This window comes from Euprymna scolopes, chromosome 30 (genome assembly GCF_053919585.1).
Source record: "Euprymna scolopes isolate OS-2025 chromosome 30, ASM5391958v1, whole genome shotgun sequence".
NCBI lineage: Eukaryota > Metazoa > Mollusca > Cephalopoda > Sepiida > Sepiolidae > Euprymna > Euprymna scolopes.
In genome coordinates, this window is record NC_136511.1 from 92,654,826 (window position 1) to 92,677,797 (window position 22,972).

At 35.7% G+C, this 22,972-nt stretch overlaps 1 protein-coding gene across 4 annotated transcripts in view; it reads right to left on the reverse strand.

The window, feature by feature from the left end:
- Positions 1–22,972, reverse strand: part of LOC145254563 (alpha-catulin-like) — a 709,135-nt gene that overhangs the window by 569,476 nt on the left and 116,687 nt on the right. The window contains exon 2 of one of the 4 annotated variants that reach the window (XM_080113146.1): positions 19,180–19,253. The exons of the other annotated variants lie outside the window; for them this stretch is intronic. Coding sequence (XP_079969272.1) covers positions 19,180–19,239 — 60 coding nt within the window. The 5' untranslated portion in view covers positions 19,240–19,253. The remainder of the gene's footprint in view (positions 1–19,179; positions 19,254–22,972) is intronic. 4 annotated transcript variants of the gene reach the window in all.

A 22,972-nucleotide genomic window follows, 5' to 3' on the forward strand; every position in this document is an offset into this window, starting at 1 on the left:
CATTTCTTCATATCTTGGAAACTACTCATTTGCAGTAATTTTAAACGTTATTTTCGTTTACAGTGGCACTAGCAGTATCAGAATTTGGGGGGGAATTTTTGACAACCCTAACACAAAACTGCAAATAACATACAAAACTTGTAATTTCTCCGTTTAAAGTGGGTTGTTTATTTTCTTTATGGAATATACTTCCAAAATAAACTATTAATATTGTTTAAAAAATAGAAATGTTTTTTTATTGCCGGCATTTTGTAAACACATTTTTTAAACAATTTTAATAGTTTATTTTGGAAGTATATTCTCCAAACTTCTGACACCTACAGGGCCATGACATTTACCACAAATAATTATTAATAAGCTTTTGGGATAACAAAAACGGTCATAAACTTTAAAAAAAAGTTTAATCTATTTCACACTGATATAAATATTGCACAGTAAAATAATTGAACTAAAAAGAGAAATGATTTTTCTTATTTAGGATTAGCAAGGAATTCCATTTTTACGATATCGCTTTTATTAAATTGTTAGGTGAAAGTACATATTTTCACCATACTCCCCATTTTAAATAAGTTCTAAATAATTTATTATTTCAGCACACAACTTAAATTACATGTAAAATTCATTTTTTTATACATACTTTCATTTTTATTTTAAAATACGTTCTAAAAAAAAAAATAAAAATAAAAAAGGCGCGTTTTTTGTTGTTGTTTTTTTTTAAATATCTCAAACATTTTAACACTTATTATTCTATATTTAGATAGTAAAATCCTTTCTTTTTATTGCATTAATCCACTTTTGGGGGGAGAAATGAAAACACAATAACTTTTGGTCCATTTTCGTAGTTACCTCGGCATTTTGGAACTATACATCTCAACGGCATGTTTAAATTTATTTAACTCTCCCAAACTTTAAACCAACTTCCGGTTTAGTCATGAGACACGTGACCAAATTTCAACAGACCGATGTTCATGACGTCACCAGACTAAATTATAGTCGTCGCTAGGCCATCATATTACGGTAGCCACGGTAATACACTTAGAATTCCTAACTTCTAATGAAAAGTGTAGTTTTTATTTATGATTAGCTTATCGATGTCACTGTATTAAATTACAGCAATATTTTGAAGTTCAAGTAGATGAAGTATCAAAAATAATGTTCATGTTTATTTATCTAAAAAATTTTAGATTTTTTATGAGGAGAGAGGATGGTGTTATTGAATAAAAGAAACGTATTTAAACAGTAGTTCCATAGCGAGTAATATTTTCCTAATATTTTCTGCCAAGTTTAATGAATGTACATCTTACACATTTTTTTTTTTACTATTAATAATAATTCAATTAAATCACATACTAAAGTTTAAAGGTATCTGGGTTTGTTCTAGTTCTTTAAGAATTTCCTTCCCCATCATCAGTGAATATTATGTGATAAAATGTACATCTGCCAGCAAGTCCCTTTATGCCCCCCCTCCCCCGAATTGATGCCATTCTAATTAGTAATAACTCTGGTTCACTACACATCATTTAACCCTTACCCTCACCCAACTATGAAATTATCTTCCTTTATCTTAATGTAGCTATGGTAAAATCCCGGGGGGGGGGTGCATTTGTTATTGGAAAATTCTTTTACTAAGGCTAAGCACAAATATGATGGGAAGGAGGAGCAGTATTTCAACCCTTCCTTATACTTAATACTTCAAAGTGGGCTAATTAATTAGATGAGTTTTATCAGAAATCTGATACTCCAGTTCTCTTTGCTATTAAGACATGAAACTCTTGTTAATGTGATGAGTAATAGAGCAAAGAAATAGTTAATAAAATATATAACCGCTAGCCCCCCCCCTACATCTATCAAATTTATTTTTATCCATTAGAGATTGAGAGCAAAAGAGGAAAGAAAGAATATGTAGGAGTCAATATATAGATGAGTGAGAAAGAATGTGAGGGAAAACTTGGTGCTTGTGTGTGTAAAAGCATAGGGTGTGAATCAGTAGAAATTGAAGCCTGCTACATGAGTGAAGGAGTTTAAAGAATGTGTTACTAAGAATCTTCTTTATAATTTGGATGTGCATGTAAATAGGAAACAATAACATAATTAGATTAGACAATGGGAATAAAAGTACTCTCTTACCGGGAGGATGGAGGTTGCTACCTAAACACATACTAACAAGTTTTGAGTTATCTAGAGGTCACTTTTTATTTAATCCAATTATATGATACCTCCACCCACGTACCTATAAAACTAGTGCAATGTCAAGTTAGATAAGCCATATTAATGCTAATTGTAGTTAACTAAATATTTGTACATTCATTGAACCCGCACTTTGATTGAAGGCATATAATCTTTACAATGAATTCTCATTTTTTTTTTATAATACCATTCCTTTAAGCAAAGATATTATCAAAATTTAAAACATACATAAACTTTAAATTATCTATCTATAAAATATATGAAAATGACCTTTTTTGGGAGTAGAACAATCTCTACTAAACTACTCTGCCAATTTTTTATCTACACCTAAAACTTGATATATAGGGTATTTGGATCAGTGAAACAAATACAATTTGCTCTTTTTTAATTGGTAAAAATAGCTGTTAAGAGGTCAAAATTTTAAAAATTGAAACTTGGCAGGTGCAAGTTGACTAAATGTTATTTCTATGCATGTGCAAATATACATTTATACCTTTAACAATATCTTTTATAAAGTTTTTATATTAGCAATACATACGGATGATAGAAGCCCCTTGGATAATCACAGATTTGAAGGGGGTTCTGGTTCAATAGTCATTTTAAAAACTAAAGCACTTTAAAGCTTCAAAATGCCACCATTTTGTTTGGAAATGAATATACTTTCAAATGAATTAATAACTTCAACATGACTAGTATTAAAAATTTTGAAAATTTTATTTGGACACCCATTAAAAGTATAATTACATGTTTGTTCTTGTGATAGTAACTAGCAATTTAAAATGACCCTATCTGAAAAAATGAAAAAAATCGTTTCTATTCGAGTTTGTAACACTAACTAGTAGCAGTAGTATCAGCAGTAGAAATAGCACGGTTGTAAACATCAGGGTCAGTAACTTATGTCCTGTGGATCGAATCCAGCCCACAATGACTATTTTTTTACATTACAGATAAAGCTTTCAAATTCAACAAAAGGGATCCTGTTATCTTCTTCTGATTCACCCAACCAAATCTGAATACTATATGACATCAAAAACATTTCCGAATAAAAAAATTAAACACAAAACCAATTTGACCAGCGACAGGCATCAAATGGGGACAACTTAAAAGTTACCATGTTGTTTCAGTCAGCTTTCTTATTTCATTTCTCGAACAGTGACCGACAACCTATGGCTTCCCCTGTAAGTAACCGAAATGTTTCAATGAGCTATGTTTCTTTGTTATATTCCTCTTCTGAAGCAAGAGTCTTTAACTGATTTTTTTTTTTTTTGGCACACTGCATGGCTCAACTTAAGTTCACACTTTTTAAAGCTTAATTTCTCTGCAAATAAACTGAATAAAAGTAGAATGTTTGAAATACTGAAATAAAATTCAAATTTCAAATGTAATCAATGCTCTTCGGATATACTTAAATTCAATGCAAGGGAGCATTATACTCTCAATCATTAATTTATGAGAGAAGAGTCCGATGTCTTCAAATCTAATATGTAAAAGGCACTATGTGCGTCTGCCTGTTTTCAAACTATCTTTTCCAAAAGTAAAAGTCGCAGATGATTTCATTTTTTATGGCGCATTCTTTTATGGTTCTTTAGCCGGCTAAAATAGTTTTTTTAAGTCAAAAGGGAGTCAAAATTGAAAAAATTGTTTTGTATATTTTTTATGGCGCATTCTTTTATGGTTCTTTAGCCGGCTAAAATAGTTTTTAAGTCAAAAGGGAGTCAAAATTGAAAAAATTGTTTTGTATATTTTGTACATTCATGTTAGTTTATTTTTTAATCAGTTCATATGCGTGTCACGTTGGTACAGTGGTAACGTCACCAGCCTAAAATGATACAATTTTGCTTCCGATTTTGATTCTAGCCGAAGGCACCCAAATACTTTTTTTTTTCATTTTTAAATAAGAAACAATACCCTTATGAAATGGTAAAGAACACAACAAATTTTATTTGAACAAAATTTATTTGTCTACTGATGAACTTTTCTCCCTAGCAGAGTTAGGAGTCTGGGGTCATGAAATGGAGTAAGGTTCATTTGTATTTTTAGCTGAGTTTGGGACCAAAAGCTAATTTTTTTGCAACAAACATCCTAACTTGTCTGAGTTGCTTAAAAAATTATGTTTAATTATAGGAAGGTTTAGGGAGGGGGACGGGAAGATACAAAATTCAGTGTAACCTGGAAATACATGAAAAATGTGTTTTTATTCCAATCTTGGGGTAAAAATAAGTAAAATCGACATGCTTAACAATACATGAAAACAAATACCTGTTTCATTATACTTTTAAGGTAGAAGCAAAATGAAATGCCTAAGTATCGTTAAGAATAAATGCTTATAGTGCTGAGAAATAAAGGAAAATCGGCATGCCTAAGAATACATGAAAGCAAAAAAGAATTAGCATGCCCAAGAATGCATAAAAACAAATGGGTGTTTCATTATAGTGATGAGGTGCAAGCAAAAAATACATGAAAACAAATGAGTTTCATTCTAATGGTACAGCAGAACAAGAAAAACCTGCATCCCCAAGAAAAGATAAAAACAAATAAGTATTTCATTATAGTATTGAGTTGCAAGCAAGAAAAATCGGCATGCTCAAGAATACATAACAAATAGGTGTTTTATCATAGTGTTGACATGCAAGTAAGGAAAATCGGCATGCCTAGGTATATATTTAAAACAAATATGTATTTAATTATAGTTTTGAGGGGACAAAAGACAAGAAACTCTTCAACTCACTGAGCATGAAATTTTTGCACGTTTCAGAATTAGTCTTGGATTTTTTTTTTTTAGAATGAAATCAGATTTTAGGTTGATCAATATTATTTTAATAACATTTGGATTCTTAAAATTTGACCTGCAATAACAGATTTTAGAATTTTTTCCATCCTTTCACTAAAAAGTTACTTCATTTTGTTCAAAGAATCCACAAGTTATAATCAATTGTAGTCAAAATAAAAACGAGTGTTGCTCTGAGCACAAACTTTTGAGATTGAAATCATTATTAACTTTTTGTTTATTTTATTTCAATTGAAGTCCACAGAAATTAAAGGGCCCACTACCTGTGGCTATCACTTGAATTCTATGAGATGCATAAATATTCGAATGTTCCCTTAAAGTTCTTTATCTCTCAAACACTGAGTAAGTAAAGAAATTGGAAACATAATTTTCCTCTCCCCAATTAACCATTTTCATATGTAATAGTATATCTTTCATTTTATTCTCTTGGTCTTACTGGAGTCTAGCACAAGAATTTATCCAGTTCGGTGGAGTATCCAGCTTCATGCTATTACTTGAGGTAACATCACTTGGAGAAGGTGCACTATTCCTCATAAAAGCTAATGTGAGTTAACCATAGTGAGGAGATCTTATTTGAGCAGCGAATACTATGTGATTTTGAATATTTAGTCAGGATTTACTTCTAAGGAAAAGTGTCATTGTGCCAGGTTGTTTTGGCAAACTCTTGTCCTTAGACACTCGAGGTTAGCGTATTCTTTTTGTATGAAGATTGGCTTTGTAATGATCTGTACAATTTATAATCTGCATAAATCAATTCACAACGATCACATGACATAACACCAACGTTCTATCCAGATTTGTTACCTTCATGTCACACTCCACATGATTACTTATGTCAAGGGTTGGCAACATACAGCACGTAGGCCGGATCTGACCTGCAAATGCATTTTGACCAGCCTGTGAGCCTAATTACCAATGGCTTTAATCTTATCAGGCCTGCTGTTATCTTTCCCTAATACGCATAACCAAATTTGAATACTATGACCGCAAGAACACGATGATAACTAAATCATCTCCACTTCTGCATAAAAAATTAAAAAATAAACATAAAACAAAAACTGAGAGCTGATTTGACTGACCAACTGGCAACAGACAGCTTCAAAGAGAATTTGTCTCAGGCAGTTTTCTACTTCACTAATCCAACAGTGACCCTCCCCTCCATCGCTTACTCCTACCACCTACAATGTGTAAGTTGCTGGAATCTTTCTAATGTTTTTATCTCATCATACTCCTACTTTTACTTTTCATATTTTTAAGAGTTTATTCAGTTAATTCCCATCAAGGGAACCTTGACTGAAGCAGATATTTTTGAAGCTTTGTTAAAAAGAAGATGACTGAAATGAAATTTGATTTCTCAAATCTTATTAGAATTACAACTGAATGGTAGGGAAAAAAGTGCTTTGTTACAATACTACAAGAACATATGGAAAACCTTGGAATTACTCATAAACTTGTAAGAATTAAATTATCTATAAAGTGAACGGTTAAGTAGTTGGCTTTAGTCTCTACCTCCGCGTCGTCAAGGCTTTCCGGGTTCAATCCCTCTTCCCGACCTAAACTATTTTTTTTCTTTTACACCTTTAAACACCCAGGCAACGTTTTTTTTTTTATTACTTCGCTTATTCTTTAGTTTACCCCTCCCCCATACACAGGTTTATTTATGCCATCTTTTTTTCAGTTTTGGTTTTGGGTTATTTTTTTTTACATCGTCTTTTTTTATAATATTTAAGCAGGGTTATTAATTACCCCCCCCATACACACACCTACAAACACCCGGGCAACGCCGGGTACCCCCCCTCCGCTAGTATTTATATAAAATGAATATATATAAAATGAGGCACAAGGTCAAAATGGATATAATAGATGGTATGATTACAAAAAATTGGAAATCAGGGGGTGATAAGAACCGACTAATCAGATGGAACCAAGCTCTACTACTGACCAATCAGCAACCGGAATCACTCCATAAAACATACTGGATATTTTAGAATTCTGGCAAATACTTTTTCATCTTCAGGCAAGAAGTTACTACTAATTTAACTTAACATTTCATCTTCAGGCAAGAAGGAATTTCAGGACTTCTTGGGATTAGTTACCTACCTGAAACGCTATTCTCCATCTTCTCTGAATTGATACTGCTATTTTATTTGGTACTGCCATTATATTTTCTCTTCTGAAACCAAAATGGCTTACAACTTGAAATTCCCTGTTAATGGTAATTTATTGCCCGATTAGGTGAGGACAGTATCTTCCTAAAGTTATGGAGATTTGATCTGAGTGTTCACTGTGCTGGTAATGTTTTTGCATGTGGATCAATGCTATTTCTGCAAATTAGCAGTACTCTTTGAAATCCATCAATATAGAGTGAGAGCTGTTAACTGGTCAGAGAATAATATATCATTCTCTACTTAATAATGTCTATCAGATAGGGGGTTACTGATTAATTGGCATGGTAATTGGTAATCAGCCTAATTGGCCACTTTACTGATTATTCGGTAATCGGCAAATTTGCTGATTAATGGGACAATTACTTACTTTTCTCTTTCCTACTAAATTTAAATCATTTCATCACTGCTAAGTAACTCATCAGATAGCTTTGACACATTAACAGTTACTACTAATTTAACTTAACATTTAATGAAGTGTCTGAGCACTATTATGGCATTTTGCCTTTATTATTATAACTAAAATTACAAAATACAATTTCCAATTCTTAAATAATTAGATAAGAAATTACAAACCGACTATAAAGTACAAATTGCAATTCTAAGTGAACAACTATAAGCGTAAGTTCTGCACCTGCTGCTGCTCAACTTCCTCTTCTATTCTTGCTGCCTGCCTCTTCTGCTCTCATAGTATCCTCATTATTTAAAGTTGAATACTTTTAAGTTGTAATGTAGAAACATTACAGTGTCTATTCTCATGACACTGTCTGTTCCTCATAGGTTCATACATAGGTTTATGCCACCTGTACTAAAGAGCCACTCACTCTCCATGGATGAAGGTGATGCACTTAAATATTTTGAAGAGATTTTACTCAGCAGTAGTAAGGTTTCCTATGTCTTCTTCCACCACTGAAATAGATCATGACCTTTTGTGAGTAGTTGTAAAGCTACATAATGGTCAACTCTAAGCACAGATCTGCACGGTTCAAAGTCATTTGAAAGCTAATGACCTGTCAAATACTGAAAGGGAAAATTATGTTTTGAGAGTCCAAATGTCCGTAGTTCATGAAATGCTAATTTCAGCAAGAGACAGTTGAATGTTTTGTTTTATTTTTATAAATATATCGAAAATTATTTTGTTCAAATTACAGCATTCCACTAAAAGTTTTGCAATAAGTCTATTAGATTACAGAATATGGTTGAATATCAACAGCATTTCTCTTATCAGATAATGGATCTCTTGTGACCTGTGGTCATTAATACCTTAAACTTTCAATTTGGCCAATATTGATTCTGTAGTAGTTTGGAGTTTCACTGGAGGCTCGTAGTTGCTGCTACTTGTTTCTGGAATGTCTGTCCCTGAATATTCATTGTGCTTCCTTTTCTAACTGCAACTTTTGCTTCTTTTGAATGAACCTTTCTAAAATAGTTTAACATATAAGTCAGTTTTTGCTGATTTGCCACCCTATGATATGATGGTTCGACATAACTTGCAAGCAATTGCATTCTTATTTTTGGGATTGATATCAAAATACTTTAGCAGAAATTGGTTGCCATAGTGGTTGAAGGTTGCTGTCAATATTTAGTCAATTTTTTTAACGTATTTAAATTACTTATGTCTGATATCTAATTAGTAATTTACGTCAATAAAATATCCATTATCTTAATCCTAAAAATAAAAATATGTAATGGTAACAAGATCCTGAAAATGAGGAACAAGCGTATGACTGATGAAGAATGCTTTATTTTTGGTTCGCACATTGTCGCAATTTACTGTACAATTCCTCAACGTGAAAACTGCAAGAGTAAGTAATAATTTTATTTGACAGTGATTTTAAAGTAAAAAAAAAATATATACCATTTCCACTTGTTGAGTACGCACATAGAAATTGCAGATGTCCCAATTTTTTGCAAATGACTGGAACTCCTTAATGGAGAAAGCAGTAGTGTTGTCAGTCAGTATTTCCATTGGTGGGCCTCAATCAAGGAAAATACTCTCCAACTGTCAGATTATAGTGGTCGTCTCTGTCCGATGCAGTGGCTGCCAGATTGCAAATCTAGAGAGACCAGTCGATAATAGTTAAAAATTCTCACCATTGTGGTGGGTTACGTCCATTGTCAGTCTGTCCCAGTTGTTCTTTACACCAATTTTTCCTTTTTTCCAGCGCTCAGCCACCTGGTTCCAATCCAGTTGTCTTACTGCACCAGCTCTCTTCCTTCCTTGAGTAGATCCATCCACCTGCATGGCACTCTGCGTGATTCTGATAGGACTTCACGAGTTTTATATCGATGGACAATTCATATTCTTTTGCCAGTGATTTCAAAGTTTTTAACCATTGCTTGATGAGCATTTCACCAGCTGCTTTCATGTTCATACGTGCTTTCCCAGTCAAAGTGTCAGAGATCCATCGGTACACACACACACACACCAAATCGGTAACTAAGTGTAACACTGTTGCCTTCCACTGAAGGGTCAAATTAACTCTTTTGAGTGCTGCGTCAAGTTCAGCTAGATTGATGTGTTGAGCTTCATTAGTAGGATGTAGCCAATATGCATCCTCAATGAACGTTTCATTCGCCTCTAATGCCACTCCTGTGGTTATGCAACTTGCATCCACCCAGACTGTAACTTTGCCGTCGATGCACCAGGCTCCTCCAACGGGATCTGCTTCTCATACTTTGCTCACAGTTTCTGCCAACATGTGATAAAGAGATGCATTTTTGATTCTGTCATCCCAGCCTTTCGATACTGTAGTTGCTAGGCGCTTGATAAATGCAATTACCACCCATACCAAGCCATAGTCTAAAAAATGTTGCACGGGTGATGCAGGAACTAATGTTGCACGGGTGATGCAGGAACTAATGTTGCACGGGTGATGCAGGAACTAAGGCATTAATGAAAATGCTGATGTGGCATTTTTGATTACATGGTCTTGAGATATGATTGCATTTATTACAGGCTTCATAAGTGGCATCACATTCAGCTCAAATCCCATCTGTGTGAGATAAAAGCGCTGACCCTTGAAAATAACTGTTTGAAATGGCCATAATGCTTTGTCAACATGGATTTGAAGATATGCAATCCACAGATCCATAAGCAACACATCAACTCCTTGTCGTCGCCGCCACTCTCTTAGTTTCTGTGTGCACACTTCTGCATTGGCAGTGAAGGCACCCACAAATTCATTCAATTCCCAGTAATCAACAACTGCCATTAAGGGAATTAGACTTTTGGGTGGGCCAAGTTTTTCTTCTGAATATGGCACCAGCCATCCATTCTGCTGCCACCGTTGAATTTCTTTCTCATAGGCATCTCTGGCATGACAAGGCATTGTGTATTCTTGTACACTTATTTAATTTACTGGAACAACCATTTGCCCATTTCCATGATGCAGTTCATTCTTTATTAATGAGTCCAACTAAAGTCCGGCTCGTCAATAGAGATGGCAGCACATTTGTTAAACCTCCAAAACGTGCTTTTTTTCTGATGGCATCAATTCCCAGCAGTAGATCGAAACCCAACAGTTGTTTATCTACAACCAAGGCCTCAATGTCGACAGCAGGAATTAAGCCAACCTCTATATTTACTCTGCCGTATCCTTAGCAATTCAATGTCCTTCCATCAGCTGTCAGTACTCCTGCTGACTTCTGCTTCCAAAAGCAATACACAGCTTTACTTACTAAAGTCTGTGAACACCCGGAATCAATTAACGCGGTACACTCTTGCTCATCTACATGTACTCTCCTTCCCTTCGGCGTTTCCCTGACACTGATGATATATGTCTAAGGCCACTGCATCTGAAGCAACATATCTCACAACGGACTTTGCACGCTGCAACCTCTTTTGGCAATTCTGTAAGCAGTCCTTCGCCAAGTGGTTGGGACCACCACATCTGTAACAAACAAATTTTTCATCGTCACAGTGTACATTTGATTTTCTAGGTGATTGTCTGGCAGACATAGCAGCAGCCAATTCTGCAGGACCGTCGTGATCAATCATGATAGTTCTTGTTCGGGCCAACAGTTGTTCCGCACTCATTGTTTCCATCCTGGATGAGGCATGTAATACATGTTTAACATGTTACGGTAGTCCAGGCATGAATGCATACATTAGCCAACATTCAGGCAACAGTCCTCCAACCAACCGGACCAGGTGTCATAGCTCAGCAAAAAACGTCTCATTAGGACGAAGTTGTCGAGTGACAAACCGGTCATATACATTAAATGCATCAGTAGCATACGCAGTTATAAGGCCTTGCTTGATCTGTTCTGCATCCGCTTTCTGCTCCATACTAAGTGGCCTGTTTATGGCCAGAGCTCCACCTTGCAATCTCAATGGCAGGGTGCACTCAACATTTCTCATGGTGCAAAGCTCACAAAAACTAAATTTCTTTAACTTTTTGTGTGCACTATTTTATTTCATTTCACAACTACATTTCTTTCACCGTTTTGACTTTTTGAGTAAATTTCATTTATACTTTTATTTTGTGCTTGTTTTTATTTGTTCATTTTAAATTTATTTTGATTCATTTTGAATTTGTTATTTTATTTAGTATGTGTAACAATTTGAAGTTTTAAATCAATTTGGTATTTTCTTTGGCTTTTTTTTTTGGGGGGGGGGGACTGAAAAAGTTTTTCATGACTAAATAGACCACTGAAAACCTTCTACACAGGTCTGCTAAAGGAGCGGTTCTTGGAAAGCAAACGTTTGTGCAGGGTCCACACTCCTCATCAAGTACCCATTTTTCTTTAAGGAAGGATCTATTTTTTGTTTGTTTTTTTGTTTTAGACGCTTGTATGTAGCTTACAGAGGTATTTTGTGCGTGTGTGTGTGGAGAGAGGTGCCACTCAAACTAGACAAAATACTGTTAGAACCTCGCTCAATATGTTACTGTGACATGGGCTGACATATTCAGTGTTTTTTGGGGTTTTTTTTACAGTATTTTGTATAGTTTTATTTTTAACTTCTTTTCTCAAACTTACCATGTCAAAGAGAGTCGGGCGCCATTTTTAATTTTCCAATACACCGGTAAACACTGTATGTTTTTCGAGCTGAATAAACATGTTACATTAAATAAAAACACTAAAAAATATCCAGTTAGGTAGAAAAGTAACTTATCTTGCCTTTGATAACCTTTATTTGTTATATATTTGTTTTGCGACAACTTTTTCGAATCTATGTGTATAGTAATACACACGAAATTTTTATACTTATTTTCTAGGTACCTCCACGGCGATGTGTAAAACGTCATTATTACACATTAAGAGTGACGACATCATTTTGTGTGTTTGTGTTAATTTCTATGGATAAGCGCTCACATTATAATTGCTAATGGAGTAACGTTTTTTTTTTTGCTATGGATAAAAAATAATATAAAACTTACCTTTTGTAAAACAAATACATTTTTATTAACAAACTACACAGACTAGTATATATATATTATTCCTTAATTGGAATTTTTTATTTTGAGATGAGCATTTTTATGTTAATTTTATTTTTATTTCGGACTATTAGTCTCATCTTTATTAGTTGTTGTTTGTTTGTTTTTATTGGTTCACAACGTTTCGGCCAACTTCCTCTGGCCTTCGTCAGGTGGTAACCGCGACGGATAGGAACTTCGAATCTCCTAACTGCATTCTCAGCCATCACTGCCATCCGTAGTTGTCGTCGTCTCACCACATTTTTGACCAATTACCTCTGGCACGCTTTGGGTGGGATTGAAACCGCTATGTTCAGACAATGTTCATCTGGAACCGTAGAGATTCAACGTCTCTATCAACTGCGCCACGGGCCCCGAAGGGCGATCAAGGTTGGATTCTTTGATCTTATAAATCCACATTTATTCATTATCTGATCTTCCATAGTCGGGTCCGTACCGATTGGTATATATATATAAATTCCAATTAAGGAATAATATATATATATACCAATCGGTACTGACCCAACTATGGAAGATCAGATAATGAATAAATGTGGATTTATAAGATCAAAGAATCCAACCTTGATCGCCCTTCGGGGCCCGTGGCGCAATTGATAGAGACGTTGAATCTCTACGGTTCCAGATGAACATTGTCTGAACATAGCGGTTTCAATCCCACCCAAAGCATGCCAGAGGTAATTGGTCAAAAATGTGGTGAGACGACGACAACTACGGATGGCAGTGATGGATGAGAATGCAGTTAGGAGATTCGAAGTTCCTATCCGTCACGGTTACCACCTGACGAAGGCCAGAGGAAGTTGGCCGAAACGTTGTGAACCAATAAAAACAAACAAACAACAACTAATAAAGATGAGACTAATAGTCCGAAATAAAAATAAAATTAACATAAAAATGCTCATCTCAAAATAAAAAATTCCAATTAAGGAATAATATATATATATACCAATCGGTACGGACCCGACTATGGAAGATCAGATAATGAATAAATGTGGATTTATAAGATCAAAGAATCCAACCTTGATCGCCCTTCGGGGCCCGTGGCGCAGTTGATAGAGACGTTGAATCTCTACGGTTCCAGATGAACATTGTCTGAACATAGCGGTTTCAATCCCACCCAAAGCATGCCAGAGGTAATTGGTCAAAAATGTGGTGAGACGACGACAACTACGGATGGCAGTGATGGATGAGAATGCAGTTAGGAGATTCGAAGTTCCTATCCGTCACGGTTACCACCTGACGAAGGCCAGAGGAAGTTGGCCGAAACGTTGTGAACCAATAAAAACAAACAAACAACAACTAATAAAGATGAGACTAATAGTCCGAAATAAAAATAAAAATAAAATTTACACAGACTAGAATTAATAAAATTAATTTTAACGTATTCTGTTGACACATGTATTTAAAGATAATGTTCCTTACAAGCCTCCGTACATTTTTGAAAAAAAGCGCCAAACATAAGGACAACCCTCTATCAATTTAACTAATAAAATCAAAATGAATTTTTTAAGGTCGATTTTGGATTTACAATTTTTATTATCTCAATAGTCTTATATTCTTTTATATGAATATATTTTGTTATTGGAAACATCCATTTAAACTTCATATCACGTAATATTTGAATTTAATATCATTTAAAGCTTTTTAAAAATAATTATTTTTTAGAATTGCTTTTTTTTTTGTTGTAATTCAAATAATTAAATTATCGAGAAAAAAAAATTATCAAGAAAAAGTGTTTTTTTTTTGTTTTTTTTTAACATAATATTGAATTTATGTTCAATTTTATTTACAACTTTGAGGTAAGTGAAATAAATAACAGGATTTTATATATATATAAAAATTACTATTTGATCTTTTCAGCTTTAAAAAATGTTGAAACTTTTATCAACCCACATTTACTTTGTTTAGTTTTCGGACCATGAAATATAGGGGGATGGGGGGTGGGGGTAGAACACCTAAAAAATATATATATTTCCTCTAATATATTTAAGGAAACCTACTTTTAATATGTTAGTTTATTTAATAATGAATAAATATCGAAAATTTCAGGAAAATATGACTATAATTCGATTTTTACTGGATTTTTAAAACATGGGTATGTGAACGGCTTAAAAAACGTCATTACATAGGAACGTTGTTTTAAAGCGTTGATAATGTAAACAATTATTTTTGTATGCTGTAAAAATTTTTTTTAAATATTAGCAGTTTATTTGAAGCTTTTTCTTTTAAATGGTAAAAAAGTTAGGATGATAATATTTAATTACAATTACATCGTGTTACATATAGGGGGATTAAAACTGTGGCGCACGTTGGAGGCACCTATTTTGATTTTGAAAAAACATTTTCGGCTGTCCGTAGTAACATTGTTTTAATTCGCTGTTCAAAACTAATGCAATGAATAAAAGTGCATGCAAGCTATATATCTACAAAAGTTTTTGGTTTTTTTTAACCATGTTTTTAAATTTGACCAGAAATGTGAGAAATTGCAACGGATTCATAATGCCGAATTGGTTGGGATTGTTATTATATATTCTGAAAACCGAATAGTTCTAAACTAATTTCATTCTGATAACAAAATAGCTAAACATGTAACATTTATTTTCATTTTTTTTCTTAATTCGTTTTTGAATAAAAATTAAAGAATGTATGTCACTGTGCTGCTGCTAATACTAACTTCATTTGTCCAAACTCGAGAAATAGAAACGTTTTTTTTTTTTGGGGGGGGGGGGGTAGGTCCTTTCAAATTATTATCAATTACTGCAGTCTTACTCAACATATAATACTTTTAATTGATAAAGATAGTAAAAAGATTGATTTACTTACTAGTGGGTGTCTGAAGAATTTTTTTTCAAAATGTTCGATACTCGTCATATTAAAGTCTTTTTTAACATGACAAAGAAATGTTTTTTAACATGACAAAGAAATGGTCAAAAATATTTCGGATACTTGACAGTATTAAGATTAACACCTCTTCTGATTTGTTCCCAAATTTCATGACGAAATTCTTCATACAATCGTGGTACCAGCCTTTAGAAATCGGGGGGGGGGGATCATTACAAAACCTTACCAAAAACTCCATTTTATGACGTTCACATTTTTATCATTTTATTTGCTTAAAACTCTTAAAATATATAATGCACATTCATATTTTAATTCATTTGAAAGTATATTAATTTCCGAACAAAACAGTAGTATTTAAGACTTGAAGTGCTTTGGTTTAAAAAAATATGGCTATTTTAGTAAAACTACCGTGAAATCTGATTATCAAAAGCGTTTTATCGTCAGTGTGTATTACTACTTTAACCTCCTCTATCTTGTAATGGCTTTTCCTAACGCATGAAAAAAAAATTATTTCCGTTTTTGACTGGTGAAGAGAGATAAAATAATTAAAAAAAAAAAAAAACGAAAATGCCCTTTCCTTGAGTGTGTGCGAATGAGGAGGGAGCAATGTATCCCTTGCTTCTTGGTAAAAATCTTAGAGATAACCCAATATGAGGGTGGACAAAAAAAATTTTACTTGTGAAACAAATAAAAAAATATATTAGGTTGTCCGGAAAATAATGGCCATTTCAGGAAGTCTGTTTTGAAATTGGATTTTATCATAGGATTTTTATTATATTTCAGGTAAACATCAACATGATTATTGATTTATATGTGCTCTTTAATAATTTCTTACTTTTTTCTTTCAGAAAACGTTTTATGAGCGAATGAGCCCATAATTTGGAATATGAGAAAAGAAGACTTATGATTACTTTTCCTGCATGAGTTTAAGCTTGGTAACAATGCTTCTCAAACAACTGCAAATATCAATAGGGCATGGGGAGAAGGCATCACAAGTGATAGAACAGTATGAAGGTGGTTTCAAAAATTTCGTAGTGATGATGAGAGCCTTAAAGATGAAGAAGGTAGAGGACGGCCATCTAATCTTGACAATGAAAATTTGAGAGCCATTGTTGAGCAAAACCCACGGCAAAGTTTCAGGGAAATGTCTCGGGAACTTGGTGTCAGAAGTTCAACAGTGTCGGACCATCTGAAGCAAATTGGCAAGGTGAAAAAGCTCGACAAATGGGTCCCACATGAGCTCAATGAAAATCAACAAGCTCGACGTTTTGAAGTGTGTTCGATGCTCTTTTTGCGAAACATTAATGATCCATTTCTTGACCGAATAGTCACCTGTGACGAAACGTGGATCCTTTATGATAATCGGAAACGATCAGGTCAATGGCTTGATTGTGATGAACCACCGAAACATTTTCCAAAGCCAAAGTTTCACCAACAGAAGATTATGCTGACTGTTTGGTGGTGTGCAATTGGTGTTATTCATTACAGCTTTCTGGTTGCTAATCAGAGCATCACGGCAGAGGTTTACTGCAATCAACTCGAAGAAATGCATCATCATTTACAAAAATTGAGACCTGCATTAGTGAGTAGGCGTGGACCAATCCTGCTCCACGATAATGCGCGGCCTCATGTTGCGAGAATGACACTGCAGAAACTCACAGACTTGGGATACGAAACTTTACCACATCCTCCTTATTCTCCAGATCTTTCACCCACGGACTACCATGTTTTCAAGCATTTAGCCGCTTTTTTAAGCAACAAAACTTTCAGATCTAATGCAGAGGTTGAATCTTTTTTCAAAGATTTCTTAGCATCTAAGCCAAAGACTTTTTATCAACGAGGCATAAATGATCTAGTTGATAGATGGCAAAAATGCATGGCTGTTCAAGGATCATACTTTGACTAATTTCAATGTCTAGTGTCACCTATTTGATTAATAAATCCTTTTTCTCTAAAATTGGCCATTATTTTCCGGACAACCTAATATATACTGTGATACAATACAGTTGCAAAAGAATAAAAATTGTGGAATTGTCCGGAAGTTAACCAAAATGGCTAGGTTGTTTTTTTTTTGGGGGGGGGTCCCCATGAGGAAGAAAAAATAATTTTTTTCACTTTAGAACCGACAGTTAAAAATAGAATATTTCAGAAAATTCCACTCAATGAAAAAGTATTTCTTTTAATCCAAGTAAAACGAAAGGGGGGGGGACAAAACATTTCTCTCCCATTAAAATATTGCATAAAGTTAGCAGCAAAAAACAAAGGCAAAAAAAACTTTCCCCTTCATTTGAAAAATGTCCAAATTTGCATAAGAATAAACAGTAGACAACTTGCAATTAGAATTGTTCTTGGGGTGAAATTGGGTCAACATTTTTCTCTTTTTTTCCTTCTTTCAATAAGCAACCAAATTAATTCCAATTAAGGAATAATATATATACCAATTGGTACGGACCCGACTATGGAAGATCAGATAATAAATAAACGTGGATTTATAAGATCAAAGAATCCAACCTTGATCGCCCATTTGGGGCCCGTGGCACAGTTGATAGACGTTGAATCTCTACGGTTCCAGATGGACATTGTCTGAAGATAGCGGTTTCAATCTTACCCAAAGCATGCTAGAGGTTTACTTGGCCAAAACGTGGTGAGATGACACCAACTACGGATGGCAGTGATGGCTGAGAATGCAGTTAGGAGATTTGAAGTTCCTATCCGTCGCGGTTACCACCTGACGAAGGCCAGAGGAATAGTTGGCCGAAATGTTGTGAAAAACAACAACCAATAAAGATGAAAAAAAAAACCAACTAATAAAGATGAGAATAATAGTCCGAAATAAAAATAAATTAATATATATAATGCTCATCTCAAAAATGAATTCTAGTTCACATGCAGTTCATCCATTAACAAAATGCTGTTTAATTTCATCGGTTCATATGCCCTAAATAATACCACAGAAAAAACAACTGTGACAATAGGGCAGGTTGATTTGCAACTTTTTTCAGAAAATCAACATGGCACTGGTGATGATAGTTAGGATTTGATGCGATAACTGATACCAAAAATTAGATTCCTATCTTGAACAGAAAATTGAGCATTTAATTTTTAAAATCGCGTGAAAAATGTTGAGAAATCCGTCATTTTCATAGCATTTTATACAACACTGGCTTTGAAATTTCACTATTTTTATAAAAAAATTCAATTAAAATGGATTTATATGAAATGCATTTAAAGGACAATATACATGAATTATAATTTTAATTCTGAATCGCAACTAACAAAATATCTCAACTTTTACTGCATTAATTAAACAAAAATTGTAAAAAATGTTAATTAGCATCTAAGTCTTAAATTTCACAATTCAAAAAGATATGGGAAGATGTATTACACAATATAACAACTTGATACAAGTTACAGAACCATGTATTTTAAGTTTTTATTGAATGCAATAATAAAAACTGTTATAATAGAACTAAATTGTTCTGTGTAATTTCCTTTCGAGGAAAATGAAGATCTAATTTGCTGGCACAATGACTTTGTAATAATGTGCTTCCTGCTCATATACAACTTTTTGAGAAAAATCAAATTTGACCAGTGTGTGGCTGCAAAATTGATACTCTTTTTCAGTCCGTTTTATTTTTTTAGTTGTTCACTATTTCTGGAAAAAAAAAAAAAAAAAAAATTTTTTGTGATGAATAAAACTGACTATTGTTTGGGTGAATTGAGAAAACTAATAAAATTTAATGGATAAATATCTATTTACCTTAATGGTGAAAATTGTTTGAATGCCCTCTTCTCTCACAAATTCATCTGAGTGCATCATCGATATTATATTTTCTGGAAGTAGTCCAAAAGCACTATATATTAAATTGTTTAAAACAGTAATTTGGATTTTGGTTAACTGTTTTGTTTTCTGAATCATAGTAAAATGTACTGTTGTTGGTTGAAAAAATTATTGTAGATTTTGATCTCCAATCAACAAACTGCATAGACTTGGATGATAAATTTAACCAGAATGTTTAATTTATCATAGTGTTTGAGGATAGACACCTCTGGTCCATAAACACATTAACCTTGTGGTTAATGTTAGCTATCTTGCTTGATTCAAGGGCCCAATTTTCTAAGCTGCATATCTTAGGTTGTGGTCTTCAATTTGTTTCTTCTGCTGTCAGATAATGATCGGGAGGCGCACTACTTTTTTAAAATTCTACTCGAGGCAAATCTTGATAATTATTGATACAAAGTTTCCCCAAAGGACCAGTAAATGTTAAGTTTCTTCTTGTTCCATCAATTAATTTAAAAATTGCTCTATATGGCAGTTCTAGTGGAACCTGAAAATTGCAAAATTTGCACGTTTAATAATAGAGCCAGAATACATAATAAATACCAATATATTATTTTATTTTCCACAAAAAAGAACATAATTGCAGGGGTATCTATAAAATTAATTTTACCTCCTTGTTAGGAGGACAAGTGCAGACTTTGACAATTTTCTGTCTTGCACTTTACTGCAAAGTCATCACATCACAAGATAGGAAATTTACAGCTACAAGAAGACATATCAAACAGTCTGTCTAGCAGTTCCTATAATACTCACCAGAGTAGCAAGCGTCCGCGTATTTGTGCATTGTGTAGATGTGTGTGCGAGCGGTGGCGTAATGGAGGGGGGGGGTTGCTGCAGGGAAGTGTTGGGTGGGAAAAGAGAAAAAAAGATGGCACCTGGTGTTTTATAAACTGTGGTCTCGCAAGATCACGAGAAAACAGAGGGCACACATGCAAATGAGACAGGATGAAAAACTGCATAAAAAACAAGCTTGAGTGAGAGGATGGAACAGTGTCGTTTACAATCACGAGGTTATTGTGTTACTATTGCGAGCGTTGATGATGATTGAAGTTGAATTCAATACAAGCTATTTCGGCTATTGCTGGGAAAAATGACTGACTCAAAGTTTGATCTGAAACTGCTTCCAGAATTTGATGAGTCCACATCTGTTGTTGACTGGGTTGAAAGGGTCGAGTTGACCTGCAGTCTCTGTGAGGTAAAGAAAGTGCACATTGATTCCCCTGAGATTGGCTGGGGGCGCTCTGAGTGTGTATCAGCAACTAAGTGCCACCGAGAAGGCTGATGTGGCAGCTATAAAAAAATGGATCCTTGCATAGCTTATGAAAGATTCACCTCCAGGAAGCTCATGCCGGGAGAAACCGTAGATGTGTTCTTTGCGGAATTGAAGAAACTTGCTGTGCTGTTTGGCATTGGCATATGCATTTTTGGCCGGCCTTCCCATCCGTGTTAAGCAATTGTTGAGAGCCTCTACCAGTGTGTCCGCAATGCCTATGGAGCACTTGATGGAATGAGCCTGGGCTATCATCAGAGAGGAGGAGGATCTGGGGGAACTAGTTGTGATAGCGACAAAGGCAGCCCAGAACGAGGCCAGGGAGATTCCCAGTCTGAGCCCCGCGACTAAGAAGATGTTACCGCTGTGGTCAGCGAGGTCATTTTGCGAGAAGCTGCACTAACAAAGGGCGGGGGCGACTGCACTGTTTCCAATGCGGCGGCATAGGGCACCTAGCCCAAAACTGTGCGGGAAACGTGTCAGGGAGCAGGATGTCAGCACCACCCTGTTCCCCAGACAAGATCTAAGTGATGTGTAGCCTACAATAACTGTACTTGAACCAGAGTGCCCTGCTCAGCTCTTCGACTCCGGCTGCTCATATACTATTATGAGTGCCAGATGGTGTCAGACCTCGACTAAAAGGAACATTAAAGTCACCACAATATGCGGCGAGACACAAGCATGCTGTGGAGCCGGAACCATGAAGGTCCACACGGACTCTGGTGTGGCCGCAGAAATTAATGTGTTCGTGACGCGAGGGGATTTGTTGGGGTTCAACGTACTGCTGGGATACGATGCTATCAAGGCACTGGGGGAAGTGATCATCGAAAGAGACGAGAGTGTGCACTTTTTTAAAAAACCCAGTGTGTGCTGCTGCAATCCACATTGATTGCCCTGACTTTAAGGTGGGCTATGACTGCGTCATGGAAGTGGACCGAGGGAAGGGCACCAACTGAATTAAAGAATCACGTCGCAGAATACCCTATACCTGATGAGGCTCATGATGAGTACGAGCAAGAGTTTGAGGCATGGATCCAAGATGGATGGCTGATCCCCTACTCCGAGAAGCTTGGTCCGCCCAAGGGTCTTATACCCTTAATGGCGGTTATCCAGCATAACAAGTTAAAAGTAAGACCAGTGCTGGATTATCGTGAGCTCAACCAGCACATTGAGGCTTACACTGCCAATGCTGACGTGTGCGCCAGCAAACTGAGGGAATGGCGCCAGAAGGGCTCCAATGTGTCAATACTAGACCTGCAGAAGGCCTATTTGCAGGTATGAGTAGATAAGACGCTGTGGCCATTCCAGACAGTGTGGTTTCAGGGTCAGAGGTACTGCCTAACATGACTCGGCTTTTGTCTGAATGTGGCATTACAGATCATGAAGACCATTGTGAATGTGGTGTTGTCTCAAGAAAAGACCACTGAGGGCGTAACATCAGCCTACATTGACGATGTGTACATCAATGAGGACATAAAATCTGCATCGTGTGTCAGGGAAAAATTGGCTCAGTTAGGTCTGCAGTGCAAGAATCCTGAACGTCTGAGGGATGGAGCGCGCGTATTGGGATCTGTAAGGAAGACAGCACCCTATGATGGAGGTGTGGCAGTGGGATTCCAGGCATCCCTGACGTTGTTACGAGGTGGACCGTTTTTTCCTGGTGTGGGAAACTTATTGGACACTTACCAGCCTGTGGCTGGCTCTGTGTAGCTATGGGTGTAATCAAACGCAGAGCAAATTTGGTAACCACAGGTTGGGACGATGTGCTTGACGATGCTTTTCTAACTCTGATGATAACCGAGACCCTGGAGAGAGTCTACAAGGAGGACTCGGCCCGTGGAAAATGGTGTCTTGATGCAGACTACATAAATATGTGGGTCGGCGCTAGTTCATTGGCATTGGGAGTCACATTAGAGGAAGGAGGAAATGTGTTTGAAGACGCATGTTGGCTGCAACCTGTGAGATGCTCAGCACATCAACTTCGCAGAGCTGGACGCTGTTGTAAAGGGAATAAATCTCGCACTGCAATGGCAATCGAAGAAACTGCACCTATACACGGATTCTCTCTGCGTCTACCACTGAATGTCTGACATGCTTTCAGGATGGACAAGAATTCGCACTAACGCAGCCAGCGAGATGTTGATCTGGCGAAAGCTAGATATGCTGAAGAGTCTGGTCTCTGAGTATGGACTGTCAGTGAGAGTAACGCTGGTAACATCACATTGTAATCGTGCCGACCAACTAACCCGTGTACCTCACAGATGATATGGAGCCGTGAAGATGGGTGTGGAGTACACTGCTTGATCTCGCACAGTTGCAATTGGCGCGATTAGCCCATGTTAAATCAAGAAGATTCATGCACAGAGCGGACATCCAGGTGTCAAGAGAACAGTGTATTTTGCAAAGCGTGTTGACCCAGCAATGACAAAGGTAGATGTCAGG